This window comes from Tympanuchus pallidicinctus, unplaced genomic scaffold (assembly GCF_026119805.1).
Source record: "Tympanuchus pallidicinctus isolate F22 unplaced genomic scaffold, pur_lepc_1.0 scaffold30, whole genome shotgun sequence".
In the NCBI taxonomy this organism is placed as follows: Eukaryota; Metazoa; Chordata; class Aves; order Galliformes; family Phasianidae; genus Tympanuchus; species Tympanuchus pallidicinctus.
Window position 1 is genome coordinate 63,266 of NW_026294748.1, and position 27,049 is coordinate 90,314.

The 27,049-nt window shown below is 45.2% G+C and overlaps 1 protein-coding gene across 2 annotated transcripts; it reads right to left on the reverse strand.

The window, feature by feature from the left end:
* Positions 1-1,426: 1,426 nt before the first annotated feature.
* On the reverse strand, positions 1,427-25,661 carry ALG9 (ALG9 alpha-1,2-mannosyltransferase). Of its 2 annotated transcripts, XM_052697047.1 has the most exons (15): positions 25,527-25,660; positions 25,080-25,218; positions 24,311-24,445; positions 23,490-23,560; positions 22,769-22,857; positions 21,748-21,883; positions 21,563-21,650; positions 21,313-21,418; positions 17,308-17,430; positions 15,356-15,510; positions 13,683-13,812; positions 12,837-12,984; positions 12,392-12,521; positions 7,408-7,538; positions 1,427-2,886 (listed from the first exon to the last, which is right to left on the reverse strand). In XM_052697047.1, the coding sequence occupies exons 1-15, from the start codon at positions 25,643-25,645 to the stop codon at positions 2,763-2,765; spliced, it is 1,824 nt and encodes a 607-aa protein (XP_052553007.1). In that variant the 5' UTR covers positions 25,646-25,660; the 3' UTR covers positions 1,427-2,762. The 2 variants fall into 2 exon arrangements, 1 of the variants encoding a protein (XP_052553007.1); XR_008209872.1 differs by lacking the exon at positions 12,392-12,521 and having other exon boundaries at positions 2,763-2,886; positions 25,527-25,661.
* Between the last annotated feature and the right edge of the window lie 1,388 nt (positions 25,662-27,049).

Here is a 27,049-nt window from a genome sequence, read left to right on the forward strand (position 1 = left end):
TTGTCCATCTGCATTCCCCCAGACAAAGGATTTCACAAGCCTTGCTCGGGACTTGTCTGGACTTGAACAAGTCCATCTGTGTCCCCAGCAAGCTTTGAGACACAGAAGTTAACAGAATAATAACTTACAGAGTAGTATCTTACAGACAGTCTTTCCAACCAGCCTGTTTAAGCACAGGGCAGAGGAAACCTCCTGAGAACACCTCTACCCACTCTTGGCAGGACAAGTATTACACCAGTGCCACAGGGGACTATTAGAAACCAGAGAAGGCCAGAGCAACCTTCTCTGTGCTGCATGGAACATAAAAAGATTGCTCTGTCCTACCAGAAGTTGTCTGAAGGCTGTTTCTGATATATTTATAATCATATATAATATATATATGATATATATATATCGTTATATATTATAATATATATAATCATTATATATTTGTAATTCGCCTTCCAAGCAGGATCCATAGAGGTCCAGGGCAAGCAACAGTACTGCAAGAGAACACAGCTCCCTAGCTCCCTAGTCAGACCCACCTAATTACGTGCACATGCTTGGAGGAGATCCAGGAGCCTCCACCTTCACCTCAGCATCTTCCCTGGCCCCACATGCCCTGGCTGCAGCACCCCAACCCTGCACTGCTGCTGCCCCAACACAGAGCTGGGCAGCAGGCAGCAACAGCACTGTGTTTGTATCCAGAGTCCTCCTGGGTGCTGCTGCTGGACCCTGTGCATCCACACTGACCTTGTTTGCTTAACAGACACAGCTGGAGCTTGCAAAGCAGACAGATGGGGCCTCCTCAGTTCTTCTCCAGGCAAGCAGGTGGAGACACATGAAGTTACTCATAGGAAAATGCGGAATCTTAGCAGGGCTGGGATGATAATTAGGTTTGGACAGATGCTGGAGGAAAAAGAAATTCACAGCTCATTCCCCCAGCAGCATCTGCAGAGATGGGAGCTCAGAAGAACAGAATTCCATTACCAGGGGTTCTCTCAACCACCACCACTTGAAGCCCCTCTTACAGCAAAATAAACACACAGCAGACCCACTCAGTACCTCCTGCTGGATGTCAGGTGGACCCAAATACTGAGAGAGACTCGAAACTGAACGTCATTGTAGTAGGTACCAAATTTCATTCTGATCCCTGCAGCATTACACCATGCTTTACAGAGATCTGCATGCTGTAATGCAATACAGGAAGCTGCCTGCTCCACACACCTCGACCCCTGAAGAACAGAGATGAAGGCTACAAAAATCAATCCAAGTCTGCAGGCACTGTCCCAGCACGCTCCCCAGCAGGTATGGCACAGCCTCCCTCCCGCCCTGGGCTAGGAACCCCTGGAGCAGTCTCTGGTCTGATCGTTCATCCCCAAGGTTGCTAGCCACGAGATTTTATTTTTTTTAATACAGATTATAAATTAGCTGTTCCAAACCTGTCTCCTCGTAACAAGATCATGCATTTGCTTTAATAAAGGTCAAAGTAACAACAAACAAAAAATGTGAAGGCCCTCCCCACAAGTTTGCTAACGAAATCAGAAAAGCAAACTACAAAACCCCTTTACAAATGTGCTTGGGGATTTTTTGGACATGGCTTCACCTTTTGGAACAAACCTCTTTGCACACGCAATCGCATTCAAACTGGGCAGTGTACAACAGCCCTGACTTATGAATTAAACTAGAGGAAGGTGGAACAGCCACAGCCACTTAAAACACATCTTTACTGCACTGTCTTTTCACATTAAACATGAGATTAAGGGCTACAACAGCATAGAACAGTTGCACAAACAGCACCAGGGAGAGGTGAAGCTGATTCTTCATTAAATAAAGAAATATTTTTGTTTCTTTATTTAAGGTCAGAGATTAGCAAGGGGAGAGGAAACAAACAGGGCCACAGATCTGATTTTGGCTCAGCACTGCAGGGCCCTGTTTGACGTGTGTTTGCACAAGGGGAAGTGCAGGCTGAAGTCTGGGAGGGAATGCTGTGAGCACAGCCCCAAACCAACTCACGCAGCACACCAACTGCACAGCAGAAATCCTTGAGCTCCACATTTGACTCTTAGGATACCCACATGGGGGTAAAGTCCATTCTCTGAGCAAGGCCAGGACACCAACATCGCAAATGATCCCCCTAAACCTTCCAAGTTTAAATTCACAGTCCCAGCTTCAGTCTATTTCCCCATACAGTGGGGGTAGCACACTGCATTCTCCAGGCTGCCATCAACCAAAGTGCCTTTGCTCTTACCATATGTATATAAGCTGTCTCTATCAGAGCACAATGCCATTGAAAGACTTTCCAAAGAAAGGCAGAGGATTCAGAATGCTTCTCCCTACATTTCCAAGTTTCTCTTACAGTTCAACCTCTGCTTTCTCTGCTTTCTCTGCGCAGCATCAGAGAGATGGGGAGTAAAGCTGGATTTTCCACATGCCAGACTACAACCTGGAACAGAACCTGATATTGTAATTTCTTTTTATTTTCCATTTTTCTTTTTTCTGGTATAAAAGGTAGGGAGCAGCAGAGATAGTATGTTTGTAGATGGTGCTGGATGTTCCAGCTGGTTCTAAACCAATAGGTTCTGTGCAGGCATAGCAGACACCTGGCTCTGCGAACTGAAAGCAGATGATGTATCCTTACAGCAGGAAGCTTGCAGAGTAAAATCACTTCATGGAAATCTTTATTAGTGGATCTTACAAGCACAATCTTTCAGAAAGGAAACTGAAGAAGGCTTAGGCAGCTGTCCCAGAGTGTCAGTTGGTTTTGTTACCCAGGTGTGTTGCTAGCCTCCCATTTTTCTCTTGGTTTGTTTCGATCTGCGGGATTTCAGAATAGTGTAGTTTGCATACTGTGTGTACCTTTCTGAGAGGACAGGGACGTAGAACGCACGCAGCAGCTTTGAAGACCTGAAACCAGAAAGGGAATAGATCATTCTTAACATATTCATTAGTTCAAAGCAACACAAAAGAAAGTTTGCAAAATATCTGTGCTGGTGAGTGATGTAAGGAATGCCAATGGAACAAGCATACCAAGCCCAGTCCCTTTTTCTTCTTGTCCATGGGACCAAAACTGGTTTGTGCCAGCATCACCAACTTGAGGGAGTCAGCTTGCCTGCTAACCATTCCAATAGGATGTTAGAGTGAGGTATTTATCAAAAGGAGGGTATTTATCAAAAGCAGCTTAGTTCCAGGTTATCAGGGTCCAAAGAGCAGACAGTACAGCCCTGTGGGCCTTCAGAATCATACAGCTGCCTCCCACTCATCAGGGCACATCCTGAAGGTGAAAGATAGCAAGGCCATGTTTAACTCCTGGCATTGCCTCTTCTCTATCCAATCTTTCTGATCATCTATTCTTCCACAAGTGCCTGAAGGCAGACAAACTTTGATGAACACAGAAATTTTGGAGTTTTGCTCTTTTCACAGAATCATAGAATCACAAGCTTGGAAAGGACCTACAAGATTTAGTCCAACCATCCTCCCATCAACACTGCTACCACAAGCACTAAGCCGTATCTCATAGGCACCTCTTGAACACTGCCAGGGACGGTGACTCCTCCACCTCCCTGGGCAGCCATTGCAGTGCCTGACTGCTGTCTGAGAGAAGAAGTTTTTCCCTATGTCTAACCTAAACATCCTCTGGTACAACCTGTGGCCATCTCCTCGGGTCCTGTTTGTTACCTGCAAGAAGAAGCCAAACCTCTCCTCACCACAGCCTCCCTTCAGGTAGTTAAGAGTGCAATGAGGTCTCCTCGGAACCTCCTTTTCTCCAGACTGAACAATCCCAGCTCCCTCAGGAGCTCCTCATAAGGGCTGTGCTCCAGATCCCCCACCAGTTTTGTTGCCCTTCTCTGGACACGCTCCAAGGCCCCGCTGTCTTTCTTGTAGTGAGGGGCCTGAAACTGACATATAAAAATATGAATCCCTGAAAACGTCATGGCAAATGATATCACACCACAGCGATAAGCTCAGTCTTTGTGCCTGCTAAGCAACAACTTTCTCAATAAAATAAAGACTCCAGGATGGACAAAGGCAAGGTAGTGCTCTCTGCGGCTGGTAACAAAGGAGCAGAGTCCTGGAGGCCTTGCTTCTAGTAAGAAGTTCACAGTTGATGATGCTTCTGCAGCACAAAAAGCATGAGACAATTCTGAAGTCAGACAAATCTTTACCTCTTGCCACCTCACTTCATCAGACAGATAGCGCATGGAAGGGGTGAAGATGACAGATGACATATATACAAAGATGGCAGTTAACATATATAATGTTCTATTTGCATTTGCTTCTAAATTTGGCCCCAGGAGGTCATGAGTGTGTAGCCTCAATCAGCACACTGCTCATAAGCAATGTGTTGGTGGCAAGATGAAGTCCACAGTCACTCCAAGCTACATAGAACACTGCTACAGAAAGGCTGTCTCCAGGTCAGAGCCAGGCAACAGGCAAATTCTGCTCAGGTCTTGGAGAGCTTCAAAGATGGCAGGGTCAGGTTATTTGTTTCTAGAGAAACAATAGCTGCATCACCCAGAGCAGTTTCCACTTGGGACAGAGGTGCACTGCAGACAGTAGGCCCAGCAGAACTGGGAGCACAGTTCTACTAACACCAGTGGAAGCAAGGATAAAGTGAAGATGTTCATGTCACTACTCCCAAATGCAGAGATTGACATGGAGTGGAAGCAGTTGGAAACATATGAGGGTGGGGGGGGTTCTTCCTAACTGCGTCTTGCAACCTAAACTTCTCACTCCAGACAATTTAGAATGAAGCTTCACAAGGAAGAAGAGAAGGGAATGCCAGAAAGAACAGGCAGTAAGAAGCTCAATCTATGCCACACGAGTCAGACCTCACACCTTCAGGACACAGGTGTGCAACAGAAGCTCATGACCAAAGCTCTCTGAGAATCTCTATGCCCCAGATGAGTGATCCAGCTACTTGTAAAATAAAAGCATGGAAACCATTTCATGAAATAAGGAAACCATCACTGAGGGGAATGAGAAGGTCACCTATCAAACCAGGGTAATGATATTCTAGCATAAGGTGACTGAATCATTAATCTTACACTAAGAATACCTTTTTTTTTTTTTGTGATGGAGCATCTATGTGTGAAAGCACAAGTGTTTGGAGTGAGCGGCAGCTCAGCCTAAAGAGCTGGAAAATGGGCTCCTCTGCAGGGAGCTGTCAGCTATTCCCCCTCTCCTGTGCCAGGATTGGAGTGCTCATCCAATATAGAATTAAATGGACCTGGACAAAGCGGCTTCCTGAGGAGCATAATTGCAGCTTGGAGTGCTCTCTAATTCAATTAACAGCATCAATTATCAGAGCCAGCTGAGATTTACACTTGCTGACATCAATGTGAGACAGTGAGTTCCAGAAGCCTCCAGTTCAGCAGGAGCATGTTTATTTTCAGAGAACAAGATCTGCAGGGATTTTTGTTCTCTAAACTTCTGTTTTCTAAACGTTCCTTGTCTGCAGACACTGAGCTGCAGACCTGAAATCTCCACTGCCTGCTTCCCTCACAGCTCAGTTTGAAGTAACACTCTTCTATTCCCTCCTCCCGTTTATCAAAAAAAGCTGCATTTTCACAGTGCTTTTATACTTACTTGCTAGGTAGCAAGGGGCATTTCCCACTCACTGGAGGGAAGCATGTGCCAGCTTTAAGAACTGCATCATTCCACTGAGCTGGCAGGGGGAGGGAAACGTTCAGAGACACACAGCCTGGTTCATTGCATGAAGCTCCTGATGCACTTCCACTGACCCTTCCCTCAAAACTTCACGTCACACTTGGGGAAGATCTCTCCCCACAGACCCACTGGCTCTGGGATCTTTCCAGCTCATAAATTTCCAGCACCTAATGTCTCATTCCAGCCCTTTCATCTCATTGCTTCCTCAGTCAGCATGCTCTCCAGTCTGAGCATCTGAGACTCCTTGCAACAAGTTGCTGCCCCACGATGAGATTCTACTTTCGCTACAAGAACCCAACCTGTTACTCAAATCAAAATGATCGTACAAGTTTCTGCTGCTTTGCTTAAAAATAAGTTACTATCAAGAAGCGCTCAGCTTCTTCTGGATTCAGCCACAATCCTGAGCAGCCAGACATTTATGCTTGGCAGTGCGCTGGTGTTTGGCTCTAAATAGGGCAATTATTTCATTTTATACATTTTCCCTGATAAGAAGAAGAATTAAAAAAAAAAAAAAAGAAAGAAAGAAAGGAAGAAAAAATTCGTAGAACAACTCATGGAAATAGCATTACAGCAGGGAAGAATGACAAAGACTTGCTTCACTACCAAGCTATGCACTTCTCTCCAATGTAGTAACTCCTGCTGATCCTAGGCAGCACTGCAAAAGCACCTGTATGTATCTTTAAAGCAGAAATGCACAGAGCTTCAGACATTTGGGGGTAAAGAGCAGCAAAAGGAGTCCTCTGCAATACTCATGCAAATGCTTCTTTTGCCTCATTAGTGAGAGTCATTGGCCACCTTATTCTCCTCTCCTGAAGTCCTGCTCTAACACAGCAGCAGGTCTTTAGGCAAACAAAAAGCCATGGCAAGGAAACTCATTCGTGTCAGCAAGCCAGGAACATGAGAGTAACCCCACGAAAAAGCATATCATCACTATTTCTCACTGTCTAACTGCTTTCACCAGCCCTACTCCCTGGAGGGATCTATTAAGAGGAAGTAATAATGTCTCATATAGAATACCAGAGGGCACTGAATCCTGTGCTGTCTGCCCCGATATGACAGCTACATGGCCAAAGCTTTAAATGGCTAAATACCCATCTCCAAAGAGCTAAGAGTTTCTGTCTTTGTAGGAATGTATTAGAAATACTCTCACTCTCACAAACTGGATTCCACAGTTTGCCTGGAGGATAGCAATTTCAACCCCTGCAGGACTAACAAAGAGCTGATTCTGACAGAGGTCTGCTACAGCAGCTCTCCAATGTCTAATAAAGGTGACACCCTGGTCACTTGCACTCACTGTGGCCGCCTCCTCTCTTCATCTGCCAGCTTCATAAAACATACAGGAGTTCACTCTGAGACTGACTTACATCTATCTATCGAATTTGGCTGAAACAAGACTGCAGATTCAGAAGTCTGCTGGGAAAAGATGATGTAGACCTTACTTCTTTAGAAAGGAAAAGAAGAAACATTACATCAGCAAGAAGCACAAAGGATGGACTCCTTTTAAAAATAATCCTCGTTCCCCTCCTCTTCCTGGCTTGCTTCACCCTCTAAAGCAACCTAAGTAATTAACACTGCACATACATCTTTGACAAAGGTTATAATGTGGCGAGCAAGCTGCCCTTAGATGAAACAGGATTTTAAGCTGGCATTTGCCATTTTATCTTTCTTTCCTGCATACAGCTGCTGTAAGCAGACTACTGCACAAAATCAGTTCACAGATCTGTCAGTCTGTCACTAATTTCAAACAATAAAACATACCTGGAAGCATCTAGGAATGGCTTGTAGGCAATGGTTACCCACTCCTCTTTGTTGGAGGAGTATCTTGGCTCCCTTGGGGCTTCAGCTGCTGTATCCAAGTCCACTAGATAGTGGCATTTGGAAATGTCAATCTGTAAAAAGAAAGACTCTTGCTGTTTATTTCCTTTAGGCTAATGATTGCATGCATTCATATAGGAATTTTTATTCATAAAAGCTGTTACACACCTATGAGAATGGGCTTAAAATTTCTAGCAGCATAAGAAATACTTTATGGTAAAAGATTCTTAGTGTATTCAAGTAAAACTTTTACTGAGGAATAAAAGCTCTCACTACTGCTACCACAGGAGGAGAAGCCTGGGCTGTCTGTATGAGGAAGTAGCACTGCTAGGTACATTGCTGAGGAACCTCCAAGTCACAAAGGGAGAATTTGAGGCAGTAGAAATAATTCTGCTGGTGTTTGACTTGAGGCTGTCTAACAAACTCTTAAAGACTTCTCATAGTGCTGACTCAATGAACTCCCCAGACAAAAGACATTATCTTCATTGCTGGAAAGGTTTCCTGGTGTCTAAACTGAATATTTATTTTTTTGTCTCAGTTTTTACTCTTTCCTACTTGTTTTACACCACGAACAAGGAAAATAAACCCAATAAATGATTACACAAACTCCATAACTAGTTAACTCCGCAAGTCCCAAGGTACTGACCAAGCCATGGAAAGCAAGCAGTTGCAGAACAGCAAGCATGTTATCTAGTGCAAATCACGCTGGGCTTGTGCAGGAATAACCTGGTCTGTACCCCTGGTGACCCTCACCATCTCTCTTGCAGTAGATGGACACCACATTGCACCTCTCAGACCACATGCACTTGCTGTCAGTGCAGTCATGCTTTTGTCAGCTGCCTATGACTTAATTAACTGCTTTGCCCTGACCAAAATGTTTGGGAACACTTGGTTAAATTATGAAAATGTATTCAAGGTAGCAATGTCATCAATGATTTGTGTGTGTGTGATCTCCCCAGTAAAATGAGCTGTGGGCAGTGTCCTCAGTGTCCTCGCATTGTTCAATCTGTTTCCTTCCAGTGGGGAATTGCTCTTGGGTATGAGCAGGGAATATTGTTAATTCATACACAGCACTGTCCTTTTTAGGCAACAGCTCCCTCCTCCTGCCTGTTTTCCTCACTCCTTCCATGTTCCCCTGCAGACATACATGCAAGCTGCTGAGACAAATATCAACTATCAGATATAGAGAAGATTTGAGCTCCTATCAGGACAAACTTCCTTTTGACAATAAGCACGAGATGTAGGATAAGTTCTGTACAAGGCAGCTCAACACAAGGTTGCCTTGTACAGAAACCACTGCAATAAGCAAAAAGATCAAGAGAATAAGACAGGTACATACAAATAAAGGCTCATATCCTCCTCTTGAACATCTAATTGTCTCTAAGTGACACCATAAGTCATTTTCAAAAATGAATTGAGAACTCTATAGCCCGAGGCCATGTTTACATTGCATCAGGGTGGCTGCACCACTGCAATGCACCAGTGAATGGAACCTCTCACAGGTACAGCAGCAAGGCTGATCTTCTGGTGGCATCATGACTCAGCCACTGGAGCAAAGCAGCTCCTAGCACTTATTGCCTCTGTACCTGCATATTGTGCTGGCACTAGGTTCACTCATTCTCACATTTGGCACACAGACTGATCTTTCTGGCAAAAGCTCACAGTAGTGATCTCAGAGGCAGTCATGGCCTCCCACATCTGCCTATCCTGGATGTCCCATCTTTAGTGTTTCTTTCTGTCAGCTAAGAATGTCCAGAACTCTTGGATGCTTCTGGTTTTCCTGGCCTGCTACCCCCCTCCTTGCAACATGTCAGTGCTCCCACATACCAAAGGGTCTAACAGCTCCCATTCTGGTCATTGAGCATTGAACATTAAATTGTAGTGGTGCTTTGAAATTTCTGAAAAAAAGGCACCAGTGGAATACAGAACAACGTGGTAACTATAGGTTGCATCCTCCACTGATCAGGATATTTTGATCTGGGAAACAAAGGAGTACTAGAATAGATACTTTTAGATACAGAAAAAAACCTAAGCAGAATCTTTACTCAGGTTAAGTGGAACAGAAGATAGTTTGTAATTCCTGGTCAATAAACAACTGCACTCTGACAGCCTCCTTAGCTGCATTGATGCTTCACCCCTGTGAAATGCAAGGAAGAGAAGAAAGACTGATTTTCTGACTGCCCAAAATGTAAGTAGATTTTTTTGCCACCTGATGGCTCTGTGGCATCACAACTGAACGGTAAATGAACGACACCACGGGAAGCTCAGCTAATGAGAACGTTGAATACATTTCTTGCACTGCATCAAAAGAACGTTCCAGGCCCTGGGAGAGGACACCCAAACCACTAACCAATATATACATACATAACATATACACATATGTATATATTTCCTCTAAGTTACATAGAATTTCTTGGAGAAACAAAAGTAACTGCTTTGAGTACTAAGGCTGATCTGACTTTTACTCCAAATGCTGCACCTCCAGTGCTTAGGAATCACCTGCCACATAGAGAGACTCCCACTTCTACCATTTCATGTAGAACACAGTGTTTGCTTACAAGTCACAGTGAAGCAATAACAACATTCATCCTGGTCAGAGGGCCAGCACAGCTACGCATCTATTTGAGGATGTACACAAGATTTTAGTGGTGCACAGATCTTGAAGTGTTTCTCTGCAGAAAATCAGCCTCAGTGAATTGAATGAGAAACAAACTTCTAACTGCACCCTACTCCCTTCAGTGCTACTTTCCTTTTTCTCCTCCCAGTCTTTTTATTTGATGGAACTAAGTGATGGAGAGCTTGGTTTGCTCACATTCCAAACAACAGGGGAGAAGACTGAAGATTCATTCTGCTCTTCAATTCTCAAGCAGAACAGTAATAGATGCTCACAGGTGAAACACTGAAATCAGTCTCACTCCTGCAGACATTAATTGGTTTCAAGCTGCCCATTACTCAGACCATTCTTCTGAACTGTTGTGGTTTTTGTTTTCCTCTCTTTTAAAGGGCCAACGCACACATGCTATTTAGATATATTTGCTAGGATGGTCCTTTGCAGTTCCTAATGACTTTTTTTTTTCTTTTTTTTTTTTTTAATCTGGGTATGCCTACAGTTCTTGGGGAAAGATCCTGTTTCTCCTGCTATTAACAGCTCGGAAGCAAAAGTTATAAAAACCTGTTTAAAATTCACATGAAATAGCTAATTTCTAAACATATTCCAGGCCCTTTTGCTTGCTTGAGAAATAGTAAAGGATGATATTATGAAACAACCACAAAACAAAAGTCTCTCATTCCATCAGTAACAGGGTATGTGCCAGCCAGCTGTCTGCACTATAAATATCTCACAGTTGAAGATTTCCTAAATTAAATGCAGCATAGCAGAGAACTTTCCTCAGGTGGGGATTTGCCTCCTTCCATTTCCAGTACCTATCTAATGAATCCCAAAATAAGAGAGCTTTCACTCAGCAAGATTTCTACCCACGTGTGTAGAAATCCTGTGTTACAGTGCTGCCTTCCATCCACTCCTCTGAGGGGATCACAAGTGCTCATGAAATGTTTAACTGGCCGGAGTAATGAGCCCCATAAAGCAGTGCATGTCCACTGTCCTCAACAAGGATACACTGCTCATGTAAAGGAGAGACCTGGTCCATTACAGGAGTGCTCCTAATGTACTGACAGAGTATCATAGAATCATAGAACAGCCTGGGTTGCAAAGGAGCACAGCGCTCATCCAGTTCCAACCCCTGCTGTGTGCAGGTCGCCAACCAGCAGCCCAGGCTGCCCAGAGCCACATCCAGCCTGGCCTTGAATGCCTGCAGGGATGGAGCATCCACAGCCCCCTTGGGCAACCTGTGCCAGTGCCTCACCACCCTCTGGCTCAAAAACTTCCTCCTAATATCCAACCTAAACCTCCTCTGTCTCACTTTCACACCATTCCCCCTTGTCCCATCACCATCCATCCTCACAAATAGCTGCTCCCCTCCTGTTTATACGCCCCCTTCAAATATTGGAAGGCCACAATGAGGTTCTCCCCGGAGCCTTCTCTTCTCCAACCTAAATAATCCCAGTTCCCTCAACCTTTCTTCACAGAAGAGCTGCTCCAGCCCTCTGATCACCTTTGTGGGGACCCGTTGAAAGAGTTCCACATCTTTCTTGTGCTGGGGGCCCCAGGCCTGGATACAGCACTGCAGATGGGGAGCTGAGTAGAGGGGGGCAATCACCTCCCTCTCCAAATATCAAATCCTCATTCACTCTTGAGAAAGAAAAGACGACTAAATATCTGTACCACAAAGAACATTCAGTGCACTTCTAAGATTTAATCTGCTACATAATTTTAAAGAAATTAGCAAACAAAAATTTAAAAATATTTTAAAAATTTAAAAATATTTAAAAATAAGCATGAACTATTTTTGTTTGGATAATACAAAAACAAGTCAGTAATACCAATGTACATTAACAGCTTCCCAGAGAAATCACTGACACAGTTGTTTCACTGATTCCCAAATTAAGAACCTCTTCCTCTGTTGCAAATATGTCAAATATATTCATATTTTAAAAGAACGTACAAAAGAAAATTCCAATCTCTGTTCAGTGACAAGTATCTTCTGTTGGGAATTTCAAACTAAGTCACTTCACTTTCCTGTGCTCACAGTAACATTGTAGTGAACTCAAAACTGCAATAACTAGGAATCACCTTTTCCTTTTTTCTTTTTCCCATCCTCTTCAAATGGAAAATAAGAAGGTGAAGTGCAAACAGAAGCCAAACTCACATCAATCAGGAAATATCCAAGTGCTGCAGAGAGCCCATTTTTGGTTTGTAACTGTACTGTCCATAGAATACAAAATGGGAAACCCAACCACATTCTAGGCACTGCATTAATATGAATGGCACAGCAAGGTGAGGAACGTAAAACAAGAATGTAATCCTCACATATCGAGATGGCTCTTCCTTGTTTTGGTCGTTCATGTCTGTGGGAATGATCCGCGTGGCCATTGGTCCCTTGGCAAATGGTTTGGGTAACTGGCCCCTGAATTCTGACAGGATGAACTGGAGCTGCCAACTGCAGAGAACAGTGTCAGAAATCCCAGCAGGAAACTGCAGGAGGCAGTCACATTTTGTACAGAATCAAACAGAAGCACAACAAAGGGAATTTCATTGCCAAGGACAGACAGCTCTTTTAGATGAGCAATCACACTACAAAACTGTCGCTAAGTTGTAACCAACAGTCTGCTGACACCAAACTTCTAAATCTTCTGTTTCGGACATGCTGTTGTCAGAGACACAAGATTTTGAAGGTTACTCCCAAAATACTTCTTGTGTGAAACAACCCTTAAGGACCAACACCAAATCATAACTTCCACGTTACACAACTCACTTGTCTGGCAGAAGAAAGCTACTTGGGAATCTGTGCCATTCCTTCCCCACGCAGACATTAATTGGTCTCCCCTCTGGCACAGTGTGAATACTTGGGTCCGTAGCAATCCTGTGAAATTCTGGGTACAGGTCCAGAGGCCCATGGTAGCCTATGGGAGGCAGCACTTTGTAAATAAAGCTAAAGAAATAGACAATATCTGCATGACTTTTTTTAACACACTACAAGTAAACGTTCAGTTATATTTTCAAACTGGTTACTTACTGAATATAATAATTTGTCTGTACTAAGAAGTAACTGGAATCCAATGCTCCCTATCCTATAAGGGATGCTTGTACTACAAAAGTTTCCTCACATTCCCCTGTTCTGACTGTCAGTGGCTAGTATCAAGCAAAAAGTACTAACTTCAATGAGGTGGAATCACACTACACAGCTGTGATTCAGGAAAGGACTTGCGTACGGACTTTAATGCGTCTCCATTAAGGACAAATGAACAATGACAAGTTTTTCATGGGAAAATGTTATTTCAAGTCAGATTGTATGTCTGCAAGTTTCAAGTCCCCATCTGCATGCCGGTCTGGGTGCACACTGTACATCATTACAGTTGTACCAGCTGAAGGCGAAGGTCAGAAAATTGTTAACTGATACAATTCTAGTGACACACACATAATGCACACCGCACACATGCATGTACACACACGAATGAGGACACCATTCCTCTCCCTGGAATAAGATGCAAGCTTTCATATTTCCTTATCCCTACCGTGCTCACCTAGTTAGACCAGCATAACTTTAGCTGGCCGTGTGACTTGCCAACACCAATACCCAGAACAAGGGTAAAATACTAACCTCTGAATAAGGCAACAGAGCGTGACAGTGACAAAAGGCCAAAGAGAAAGACAGTGCTCAGTGCCAACCAGTTGGAGGAGACCGTGTAGTGCTCCAGGCGATAGCGCTGGAATATGAAGTGGTAACACTTCTGAGGAGAGGAAAAAAGAGCATATAAACATTTCAGAGTTTGAGCAATTTTATCAAAACGGTTTTTCAAATGGACCTCTAAGCACTGCCTACATCTCCCACCAGGTCTTTGGTCCGTGTCAGCATTTTTCATTCTAACACATAAAAAATACACAGAAATTTACACGGTTCAGTCAAGTTTTTTAACTTTGAATCTAGGGTACTTATAAATTTTTCAGCTGCTCCCCCTAGGAAGGCCTCTAGTCAAGCTGTAAAGCACCCTCCACCGGAGCTCTAGCTTGGTTGTTCCCAAGTGAACCATCAGCACAGACCCTTCCAGAGACATCCTGCAGGACTTGCCTGCACTGACCAACCCTGATGACAAAAGGATGTCAAACAGTACATTAAAGTATTCATTTAGAAATACACACTAGGGATTTCTAAGACTGTATTTGGCAAGCATCCCAAACTGCTGTCATCTGGTGAACATTCCAACAAACACAAGGTAATTCTCAGAAACAAAACTTCTGACATTACAGAGCTTGATCCTGCAACAAATGCAAGGACCGAAATGCATCTGGGAAGTTCCAGCCTAGCAGTGCAAAGCAGCAGTATGTAAGGAGAGATCAAGAACCAGAAGAGCAACCAGCTGTGCTGGTGAGGGAAGCTGAGTGCAAGAGCAGAAACAGAGCTAGGCAGAACAGCTGCAACGGGCTCTAACAGGGATGAATAACTGCAATCCTTCTCTTTCACAGAGGAGAGATAATTAATTTGGAGCTTTGGGAAGGCTGATAGAATGCTTTACTCTGTGATACATCACAGCTGCTTTTTACTCAATATAGGTTTTTATTCTTCAAATGCCCAAAACAATTTTCTTACGCCTAAGCAAGGTTACTTTTTCAAATCAGTGAGACTACTCCAGCAAGTTCCTAATCGCTGTGACATCTCTTGGACGTGATGTCAACACCACAACATCACAAGAGCTCCTCACCAGCAATTCCCCCTGGAAAAAGGAAGGACTCAAAGTCATCATGAAATAATCAGTTGAGGAAATATTTTCAACTGTTTGTCACTTGACATAACCCCAGATGGGGATGTTCATAGACCATACAGACTATTAAGTCTGCGTTGGAGGCTAAGGTTATTAGATTAGATCCTTCAGCATGTTATCCAGAGAGGGAAATCCCAAGTATTTTTGCTGTTGTAATCACAATTTACAGAGGGCTAACAGATTTTGACATACTCTCAGTCAAACTATACAGGGAGACTCTGGTTTATGTTATAAAATCAACATTACACAGTTCAGTATTAATGCATTTTGCTTCCAGAGTCTCAAGACCTATCTATGAAACATGGTCCAAAAATGAAAATTAGTTAGCAGATTAAAAGTGACCAAAAGTTATGCATGGGACATTCCTGAACTATGTAATCATTACAGACTGTGTCACAACCACACATACTCTACACATATTCCCAAGCTTTCGGAAAGAGTGTTAAGAAAGGGAGCACTTAGCTCCCTAAAGCTATGAGCTCAGAACAATAAAACCCACATTCCAGAAACTTACCTGAAGAGCAGACAGAGCTACAGCACTGCAGAGACATATGAGAGGATAGATGGGAAAGAGAAACCTCTCTTCTTTGTGGGGCTGGCTGAAGAAAATTATGATCCAAATGTACATCGGAGCTAGTGTCAGCCAGTAGGGACGGCCCAGATTCTGAACTGAAAGAAACAAGAACTCAGCAGAGTAGCAACACTGCATGTTTACACCACTTTTCCTCTTGCTCGCACACCCATCGGGTGCATTATCACATTTACATTCAAAAGCCCACTCTTCTGAACCAACTCACAGCCTTCAGGCAAACGCACTGCGTTCTGAGCAGCTAAAATTCAGGTAATACATCCAGTCAGCACACAATTCTACTCAGATAACTGTCATAGCTTCCCATAACACACAGACTCTTGAAGACAAATGCAGAGATGAGTGGACGGGTCATTGAATCCACATAAGGGACAAAATCCAGCAAGAGCTGACATTCCCAGGCAGGCAGGAAAGCAGAAACTGCCTGTCCTGTTGTGCATTACGCTTCGCATGCAGAGATCAGAATGAATCTCCTCTGGATCTATTCTTTGCTTTTAAATGGCATTTTGGGCTCTGGTGTTTCCACAACCCTCCTGGCTTCATTATAAAAATAACAGCACAAGAGGTCTCTCAGGTATCTTCTGGTCAATGCAGGAAATAACTGATTCAAAAGTAACAAAAGTTACCCTGAATTTTAGTCACAATGAGGATGGGTCCCAGAGCACCTAACATTTTTCAATCCCTTTTCTGCCCCTTTGCTACTGCCAGCAGCAGAGAGAAACAATTAAGCTAACAATGTTTCACAGACAATGAGAACAGAGCGCTCAGCAGAGTGGTTCCTACTGTTAAAAGAACACCAAAATCTTGCATTCACACGATCTCCTGTTGAACTCCTACTGGTTTCTGACAGTCTGTCAGTCACATCCAAAGAACATATATTTGCAAATGGCCACTAACACACATTATCAGCAAAGATTATGGTAGTACTGTTTCTTGTATTCAGTAAAAAAATCACAGGGCAGAGCCCCAGCTGGGCAGATGAAACTGGAAGCATCAGTTGACATTTAATGAGCCCTCGTCTGGAAAATGGCAAGGGAAAATTCATGCTTTCAACACATCTTTCCTTATATAGTCATTTGCCAGACACCATGTATTCCAACTGATGTTATTTTACTTAAGAGAAAGCCCAGTAGGAAGTAAGGGATATTCTAGTCCCTCCTTTCTCTACTTTCAGTATACCCATGCCTGTGGGAATGCTTCCCAGTGCAGACCATAGCAAGACTGTCTGCCAGGGCTCAGTTCTGCAAGTAGAGAGTGCCCATTCACAGCACAGAGAGCCCAGGCTCAATCCCAACATGGGCAGCAGGAGACTCCAGAGAATGCCTTCTGGCAGGCTCAGCACCAATAAGGGAAAAGCTGGAAACAACTCTGCTCTCCCCAGATGTTGCAGTAATCATTATGGCACTGATAACAAAAGACAGTTTCAGAGAAGTGTGCAGGAAAGGCTGCCATTTCCAGCTGCAAAGACAGAAATGGCAACGTAGTTTCTTCCCACCTTAAAAGTTCTGACAGGGCTATTGCTAATGCATTTGTATGCCTGGCTGAAGACCGTGTACTGTAGAACTTGTTAAGCTTATTTTGGGTATGAATAGTTCAGCATTGACAACACAATATTATTCTTGAGGTGAAGACAGAGAACACAGGAGTCATCCTTAAACAGGAAAAGCACATTCCTGCCCTTTTGTAGACGGCATCTCACTGCCTCTTCTTTCTACACAGTAATTCCATTGTGGGGTCAATACTGAACCAAGTAATGAGCTCTAGGAATTTTGCTCTCATTCCCTAAACTTTCCCTGATCCTGGTTTCACTTCCAATAAAAAAAAGCTGCTCTTTGGCAAATCCTCCTTATTGTCTCTCATATCCGTCCTGCACTCACCATGAAATTTCTGAAGCAGACTCTCCATGAGACAAGTCAGTGGTAGCACAAGCAGTGCCAAAATAAATGCCACATTGAAATTCAGAAAGCCATTGATGAAATAGAAGGACCATGGTTCTGTACCTGAAAGAAGAGAAAAGGAAAGAGTATTTAAGCACAAGAATGCATGAGAACTGGATGTTATAGCAACTTCATTCCTTCTCTGCCTGACACAAGGAAGATACTCAGCAGCAGACAGCAGTTCTCTGCACTGCAGGTATATTGAAACCAAAGAATGGAAAAGGTGTGCACAAAAGATCATTGTTTTCTTTGTCATAAGTGACTTCACTTTTTTCCCACTGGATCATAGTCAACATCACACGTGCTGCTCATGTTTCACAAGCCACTTTAACAGTCAGACTTGCCCAGCAACAAACAGGTTCTGCAACACGGAACTCACCCCTGCCCTAAGAAAGCCTCCAAAACAAGAGGCTGAAACTTGTGAAATCAGGAATTTCTACTCCAAATTCATTCTAATTGTAGAGAAATAAAAGATACAACACAAAACCACACAATGCTAATAAATGATTATCAGCTTGGAGTGATGATGCATTTATACACCATGTCAGCAGGAACAGAAAATGGACTAAGAGGAACAAGAGTTCACATTCACACTTCACCCCAACAACTGAAGTTCATCCAGATGCCAGCTCCGTTACCTCCTCAGCAGCAGAACTTTTTTAGGCTTCCCTGGTTCGACTGATTTTAAATGTACTTTTTAACAGGAGCAAAAAACTCCACCTCCTAATACTACACACTATTAGTTGCAAGGACTGGCAGAAATTCCCAGCTAACAATCATTTAATTGGATGCTTAATTCACGATGCTTAAAATCCTGAACAGTAAGGAGTGCTGGGTCCTTGCACTTTTGCAGTGTGATTAGCTCAACCAGCCAGTGACTGACAGGATGGTGCTTAAATCACTGCATTGTTGTGACAAGAGTCAAATGCCACAGCAATTTCCTGCACCTACAGCCACTTAGAGAAGGGTCTGTGTTGCAATTAATCAGACAACTGAGGAGCAGCAAGAAAAACCACAATCCTCTGCAGCTCCTACAGTTAACATGATTAGAAGATGCTCTATTAACATCAGAATTCCAAGCAACTGAAATATACAAAACATGCAGCTGTTAGCACTAAAAGCAAACAGCAGTTACAAGTTCAGGTTTAGGGAAGCAGAGATCCTTAAGGAAGTGAATTATTAGCTCATCTTCTCTCTCCCTCCATGTGCCTCGTAATTCTTTTCAGTCTCACAACAGTACATGAGAGTCTGAATAAGAGATATTAGTCCAGAAGTAGGATGCTGCTGAAGAAAAAAAACAAAAATCACACAACCTTTTCTCTTAGACTCAAGCCTTTATGCAAACCAAAAAAATACTACAGTGCTTACACTGAAGATGATATAGGTTAATTATTCCCATCACATCAAAGCTGAGAAATCCCAGTTGCAAACCCGCAAGGCACTGGACAGCCTTCCATCTTCCCTTACAATGAAGCGCTCTGAAGTTCCAAACCCACCTTGTCCTGACCACACTGCACTGAAGAGCAGTTTCAAGCAAAATCTTTTTCTAGCCAGAGGATGTCATGCGAATGTCACTACTGTGGGAATCAAATGTTGTTTCTGCATAAGAATTGGATAATATTATTTTTATTTCATGATCTCCGCTAACATAGTTCTTTTTGGGAGTCCTTCTACTTAACTTGGGGAAGATCTCTGACAGTTTACATCACTGATCCTCTAGACGAACCTTCCCAGGAACGCACGCTCTGTATATAGGTGTGTATCTGTATATTTTGTCATACACACTGCAAGAATATCCTGCACGAGAGCAAACCAGAGAACAGTGATGGCCTGCCCGAGGAAGTGCCTGAAGAGACGTTGGGAAGGCCTGGCATCATCCCCAGTGCTCTTTGTTCAACAAAGACTTTAAAGAAAATCACTGCATTGATACGACAAGGAGAGCACTGAGACATCTTGGAAACAACAGGATGGCTGCTGACTGACACCAGGTAACAAATAAATTAACAAGTAAATGGCAAATGTAAACCTTCTGTAAGACTGTGAACCAGTGGGGAAATAGAGGAGGGGGGGAGGCAATGGGGAGAAAGCAGGGTCTAAAGGCTGCCATGTTGTGTCCATAGGCGCTCCTGCTTGCGGGACGCCGCCATTGCAACTGTGAATAAAATCTGCTGTTATCAGAATACTGTCCTGACAAACATTGCTTGGATATTTCCAAAACTATGAATAAAACCCTTCAGAAAAAAACTGGTCCCTGGAGGCTGCTGGAAACAACTCATGCTCCATGTGAAAAATGTCAGGCACAGGCTCATTCCAAAATCCAAAGGCAGAGCCTGAAGTTTTCACTGCAGAAAATTCACAGCGACAGACTTCAGAGCCTTCCTGCAGAGATAAAGGACCACAGCAAAGCAGCTGCTGCCATGTTGTGTCCCAGCACAAGGAACTCAGCACCACCCAAAACAGCCCCTCAAACAAACCATTGAATACGGCCTGCAGGGCACTGCCAGAGAAAGCCTCACTACCAACCACTGCCAAATCCTCCCTAGAATGTCTCCAAAAAGTATGACAGATGCTGCAAAGAACCTGCCCTGAGCACCCCAAAGTCTCTGCTTGTCTCTCTGGAGCCCTACCAGAAATGCAACACCCCCACTCTCCATCTCTAAAAGCACGTAGTATGAATGACTCGGTGCAGCAGCAGCTCCCAAACAAGTTCCATGGCACTGCCACCAAGATTCACACCTGACCTAGGTCACCCAGTATTCCAAGGGCCAACACCAGGAAAGTCCTGAAAGGCAGATGAGTTGCCTACTGATTAGATATCATTGATGACAACGCTGATGCTCCTTGACATTCACCAATTATTTTTAAGATCTTCAGGAATTCCACTGAGGTCACCAGCTTAGTTATTTCTCACAGCAGTAATTTCCATGTCTGCACTGTCTGAAACGGCCTTCTGCATCAATTCTCACTTTTTGCTAACATAAACCTGACAAAATGAAACATTAATACTGCTTTTAGCTCTGTCTCCTTCATAAGCTTAAGCAAAGCACCAGCTTTTCCCCTGTAAACGTAGGTAATTTTTACATTGCTTAAGGAAAAAAATAAAAAGGAGGGACTATCTATAAGCTTTTAGAGTATATAAGAGTATATTATATAGAGTATAAGCTTTAGAGTGTATAGGAGAGTATCCTGAAAGCTCTTTCCTTAAAGAGCTTCTAAAAAGATGGCAGGAGAAGCCTAAGCATGGTTATCATTACTTGTCACTGACTCTCTCTAACTTATCAGTCTTCAGAACGACTGTTTTCTGCTCAATTTGTTCATCCAAAAGAAATGGGGAGATCAGGTGTTGCCTCTGTGAGCCAAATTGGCTGAAACGCAGCATGATTCCAACAGGTTATTACCCTTTTTTTCTTCTCCAGAGTCCCAAAGATGCCTTTAACCCCACAGAACACATGTACATCAGGAACCTGATATGAACTGAAGGAACTGTGGGCTCTGCACTGCTATTTATCCTTCCAAGGTTCTGCAGCCTGACCGTGAAGAACAACGGTAGCCAAGAACTGGGTTAAAGCTGACAAATACACACATTCACGCACCACTGGTGCCTACTACACTTGTGTTACATCCAGACAAATTTGATATTAACACCACTTTGCTGTGATATTGTGTTGTTGAGACATCTCATGATGGCCGGTAGGGCTTCAAAGTGAATAAAGGCTGCTTAACTCACAAGCACAGAGAACCAGCTCGAGATATTTGACGGTGCCTTGCCAAATTCCAGCTCGAGAGAGACATCCTGTGGTAAAAGAGCTGGAATTGCAACCCTTCAAAGCTTGCAGGATGTCTCTGAGTGCATCAGAAAAAGATCAGCCATGAAAACCTGGTGTGTAACTGTCCCCTGACAGCAGCAAGGAAACCATCGCCTCCCACAGCTTATCTTAAACTCACCATAGAGATCAGGTCCGTGGGAGGTGAAGACGTTGTACAAAACAATGTTGAGAGGTGCAACTACCAGCTTCCCATAGTAATAGCTGTCCACAACTACCAGGGGCACCTGAAAGAAAGCATCTGTTATTTGCAGGGAGCCAGAAGCTTTTAGCTGGATCTCCCAACAGCTGTGAGTGATTTTGTTAACTGAACTTGTTCCTTCTATTGTGAACCCAATTCACTCTGTCTCTGCATTGTTACAGGGACTTACCAGAAACAGGATCAATGACACCACACACCAGTTTAAGAAGCTTTTCCACCTCTGCTTCAGTACTAACAAGTCAAAGGCAATGGGAAGCCTGAAACAGAGACCAAGCATCAACTGGAGATTATCATTCCCAGACAGGCAAGAAACATCAGACAAAATGCCAAGTTCCTGGGTTCTCCTCTCCTTACCCAAGAGCTGCACTGAAAGGCCAGCCCACTAGTGCTCCAGCAGCTATGCCTAGCACTGCTACAGAGGTCTTGTCCATATACCAACCAGTCATGGCAATAATCGTGGTATACATGCAGAAACTGCTTGGGAGGAAAGCTGCAAAACAAAACAAAACAAAACAAAACAAAACAAAACAAAACAAAACAAAACAAAAAAAAAAAGAAAGAAAGAAAAGGCTTAGCCCAGCTTTCCCATGATACAAAACTACGTGATGCAAAATAAGGCCAATAACACTTCCTTCGCTCCACTGGAGGTGGGATGCTATGTTGCAAATTCACATTTCAGAGAGGACTCCAGTTCCGCCAAGGCTAGAAATACTCCTCAGTGCAACCCAGCAGTGGTTGGTTACCTGTTGACAGCACCTAAGGCTGCATGGAACATCACCTACAACACCTGCTTTACCTTCTATATTCTGCTAGACTGAAAAAGAAAATGGAAAGTATCTGCTCAAGCAGCAGCAGGAAATGTGACTTGACAACTGGGTACAGACTGGTGAAAAGTGAGTGAAGCACAGGGAGACTGAGGACTTCCTACATTGTTCCTGCAGTGTCATTTCACCATTCACCATTAAAAAAAATAAAAGACAAGAGGGGAAATACTAGTACTCATAAGCTATATTTCCATTTTGGTTTCTGCATGTGCACAACAGAACAAGCCTTTCCTCAAAGCCTGTCTTCACCTCACTCAATACTACAGCAGGTGCTTTATCAGCCTTACAGTAGCTGGCTTGGCAACGGAGTACAGCCAGCCAGAGGACAGAACACGAAGGCAGGTGACAATGCCAAAGTACAAAAAGACAAAGCCCCTCTTTGGATGAAAAAGACAAAATCCTCCTTGGATTAGAACATGTTCAAGGAAGGCAGGCCAATACCCTCTTTAAGTACCCTGGACCACTGCATATAGAACAACAGAAATTCTCTTAAAATGCCTTTGGTTTTTATGGACAAGATCATTGCTGGTGTCACTGCTATGTAAACTCACCTGCTGATGAACAAAACATCCCTGTGCTGAGTACTAAGAAAGCCAACATGAGACGACTCACATGTAGTCCAAACTTCTTGCACACAGCCCTAAGGAAGCAAAAGAGAATCTGAAACCACAAAGATGATCCCAGTACATGAAATAATAGTAGTAATGCATGCAAAGCCACAAACAATCCACAGAGCATCCCAAGAGCTTTAAGGTGAGCAACTCTCATTACTCAGACACTAAAAGCGCTCTGAAGACTGCCTTGAAGACTGCTTTGTATTTAAGATCTTCCTAAGCTATACTAGGTGCAAAACTTGGCTTCTACCAGAGTAATTTCCACTCAAAAAGTTTAATGAAGAAACTGTATCATCATCATCATTCTAAGATTCGCACCGATCTCAACTCCTCTCTGGGCACAAAGGCCTCGCTCACATTCTTTAAACAAAACCGTGGCCAACAGAAACACGGTGCAACACAATAGTCTGGAAGTCACAAATGAAAAGGCAGCAGGCAAAAAAAAAAAACTCAGCTTAGACAAGGTAACTCATAAGCTACGATATGCTCAGCAGCATCTCATTAAGTTACCTTGCAAACATGTATTTTGAAGTTTCACTGTGAAGTAATCCCACTTGCACATTTATACATCAGCTTCAGAGCGTACTTCCTCTGGCAGTAACAGCATGCTACCCACACTGCTCCAAAATATTCTCAACAGACAGATTCTAATACTCACTTATAAAAGTAGAGTTCACAAACACAGCTCAGGAATGCCAGGAAGCATCGTAGGAAATAGAAGATAAGAACCTAGGGGATGCACTCAGATTCAGAACAAGGTTTGCAATGAAGCTTACACACCTACTGCTAACAAGTGAGTCCACACAGCACAGGTTCTAACAGGATGGAGCAGCTCCAGCAGCAGTGAATGAATCTCTTTCTAGAAGTCCAGATCCTGCACCAAAGGATGGCTAAAGCTCTTGGCAGCAAAAGGCCTGCCCACTAAGTCTAACATCCTTCACAACAAAGAAAGCAAACTGAAACAAAGCCCACCGATCTGTTTTTTTCTAATTTTTTCTTACTGTTGTTTTCTAAAACATTCCTGAATTATTTTTATTCTATCTTGTGAAATACTATTTTTTTCTTTTATAGTTTACTAGGAAAATAAAAAATCAAAACAGTCACTGATAGCAGGAGCAGAAAACAACAGGAGCTTCTAAGACAAAGGGATAACAGTGACAGCTCACAGGGACCAGTGAGAGCCCATGGCTACCAAGCAACTACAAAAGGCAGGAAACACCTGCCCTGTTGGGACAATTTCTAGACCAATACAGAGCCTGGCAGAGCTTCCCTGCAAATGCCTGCTCACTCTTCCTTTGCTCTTCTCAAATTGCCTCACAAACCCCTGCATACCCTTACAGAGACGTTAGCATTTGTAGACATAGCGTTTATAAAAGCACTCATTTGTTTCCTAATTCTGACAACAAACAAAGCAGCTGTGTACTACAAACTAAAGGTGCATTTATTCACCACAAAGCAATTCTGCTGTATGTGATTTACCTTGTTAGTCTGCAGGACTCTAGCGTGGAACAAGGCTGGTAGGGCATGAAGCCACAGGTACGCATAGGAGCGGATGGCATAGGCTGGAGAGTACTCCCATGTCTGAAACCCCTTCCCATAAATGAGGTAGTGTGTCTAAAATGGAAATTAACAAGCATTTATAAAGTGTTTCACACCACAGACAGTTTGAATACAGTTTATCAAAAGGGTGTCAGAATGCCTACATTTGTGCAGGCCAGATCACAGGCTGGAAATATACCACCTGCAGTGCTGTGCCCAGGCCTGGGGGCCCCAGGACAGGAGGGATGCGGAGCTGCTGGAACAGGTCCAGAGGAGGGCACGAGGATGCTCAGAGGGCTGGAGCACCTCTGCTGTGAAGGCAGGCTGAGGGAGCTGGGCTTGTTCAGCTTGGAGAAGGCTGTGGGGAGACCTCATTGCAGCCTGCCAGTACTTGGAGGGAGCTTACAAACAGGAGGGGAGTGACTGTGTACAGAGCCTGATGGGGACAAGGGGAATGGTTTTAAAGTGAAAGAGAGGAGATGTGGGTGAGCTGTGAGGAAGCAATCCTTTGGTCAGGGCGGTGAGGCGCTGGCGCTGCTGCCCAGAGAGCTGTGGGTGCCCCATCCCTGCAGGCACTCCAGGCCAGGTGGGATGGGGCCCTGGGCAGCCTGAGCTGGTGGGGGGCAGCCCTGCCCACGGCCGGGGGTGGCACTGGGTGGGCTTTGAGCTGCCCTCCAACCTGAGCACTGCAGAAGCAGCAACCACCCACCGGCTCCCAGTAGTTGAAGGTCTCATCGCAGTCAGAGATGTTGCTGAGAAGCGCAGCGCAGAACCTGGCCGAGATGAGACACTTGAAGGCCGTGGATCCTTCGGGGGCCCACACCTGCCCCGCCTTGCTCCCGGACGGCCTGGTGCAGAGAACACACAAAGCGCGCGCTGCAAACGCAGTAACACGAGCAAACCCGCGGCGTGACGCCGGGCAAAGGCTGACAGGGGCCCGCACGCGGGAAGTCCCTTACAGCACGCAAGGGCTCGAGAAGCCGCAGCATTTCCGAACATCTCCCCGAGGACGTCCCCCGCCTTCTTCACCGCCCTCCTCCCGTCGCCGGCTCCGGCCCGGCCGTTCCCCGCTCCACCCGCAGCCCCCCGCCACCTCCCGCCCGCCCCGCGCACACAACGCGTCCCGCAGCCCCGCTCCCCCCGCGCCGCCACGTACTCCGCCCGAGCGTCCTCTGAGCCCGCCGCCTCCGGCCGCGAGCGGGCCGCCTCCCCTCCGCCCCCTCCTCCTCCTCCTCCTCCTGCCCGCGGCCGCTGCCGGGCCCCTTTGGCCGCCATGCCGACTCCGGGCAGCCGCCCGCCCTTTCGCTTCCTCCAGCGGACGCGACGGGAGCGGAGCCGAAGCCGCGGCCGCCATGCCGGGTGTGGGCACGGCCGCGCTCCGCCTGCGTCGGCTGCCGGGGGCGGGAGCTGCTCCGCGGCACGGGCGAGCGACGGGGAACGGGCGGGAGCCGCGCCGTGCGGTGCGTGCCTGCAGTGCAACCGGAGCTTCCACCGTAACCGTCTGTAGCACATCGCTGTTGTATCGTAGAGTCATCTCAGAACGGCTCAGGTTGGAGGGGAGCTCAAAGCCCACCCAGTGCCACCCCCGGCCGTGGGCAGGGCTGCCCCCCACCAGCTCAGGCTGCCCAGGGCCCCATCCCACCTGGCCTGGAGTGCCTGCAGGGATGGGGCACCCACAGCTCTCTGGGCAGCAGCGCCAGCGCCTCACCGCCCTGACCAAAGGATTGCTTCCTCACAGCTCACCCACATCTCCACTCTTTCACTTTAAAGCCATTCGCCTTTTTCCTGTCCCCATCAGGCTCTGTACACAGTCACTCCCCTCCTGTTTGTAAGCTCCCTCCAAGTACTGGCAGGCTGCAGTGACTCTTCTCCAAGCTGAACAAACTGAACTCCCTCAGCCTGCCTTCACAGCAGAGGCGCCAGCAGCTCCACATTCCTCATCATGTTCTCTCGTGCCCACTTTCTGAGCCCGTCCAGGTCCCTCTGGATGGCGTCCCTTCCTGCTGTTGTGTCCGCTGCACCACTCAGCAAACTGCTGAGGCTGCACTCCATCCCATCTCTATCACTATATATCACTCCATCCTATCGTCTGTCGCTGATGGAGATGCTGAAGAGCTCCGGTCCCAAGATGGACCCCTGGGGGACACCACTCATCACCGGCCTCCACCTGGACATGGAGCCATTGACAGCAGCCCTCTGGCTGCGACCATCCAACCAATTGCTTATCCTCCAAATAGCCCAGCCTTCCAATCCATTTCTCTCCACTTTGGAGATAAGGATGTGGTGCAGGACTGTGTCAAAGGCACAACTCCAGGCAGGTGACATCAGTTGCCCTTCCTTTGCCCACCGATGCCATCACTCCATCACAGAAGGCCACTGCATGGGTCAGGCACGCTCTGCCCTTGGTGAAGCCGTGCTGGCTGTCTCGGATCACCTCCTCACCTCAGTGTGCCTTAACAGCTCTTCCAGGAGGATCTGCTCCATGATCTTCCCACACTCAGAGGTAAGATTCCCCGGCCTGTAGTTCCTGGGTCTTCCTTTCTTCCTTTCTTTTCTTAGAATAGGAGTGTTTCCTTTTTTCCAGTCACCGCAGACTTCACCTGCCAGACACAATTTTTCAGATATGATGGAGAGCAGCTTGGCAACCACATCAGCCAGTTCTTACAGAACCATGGATGA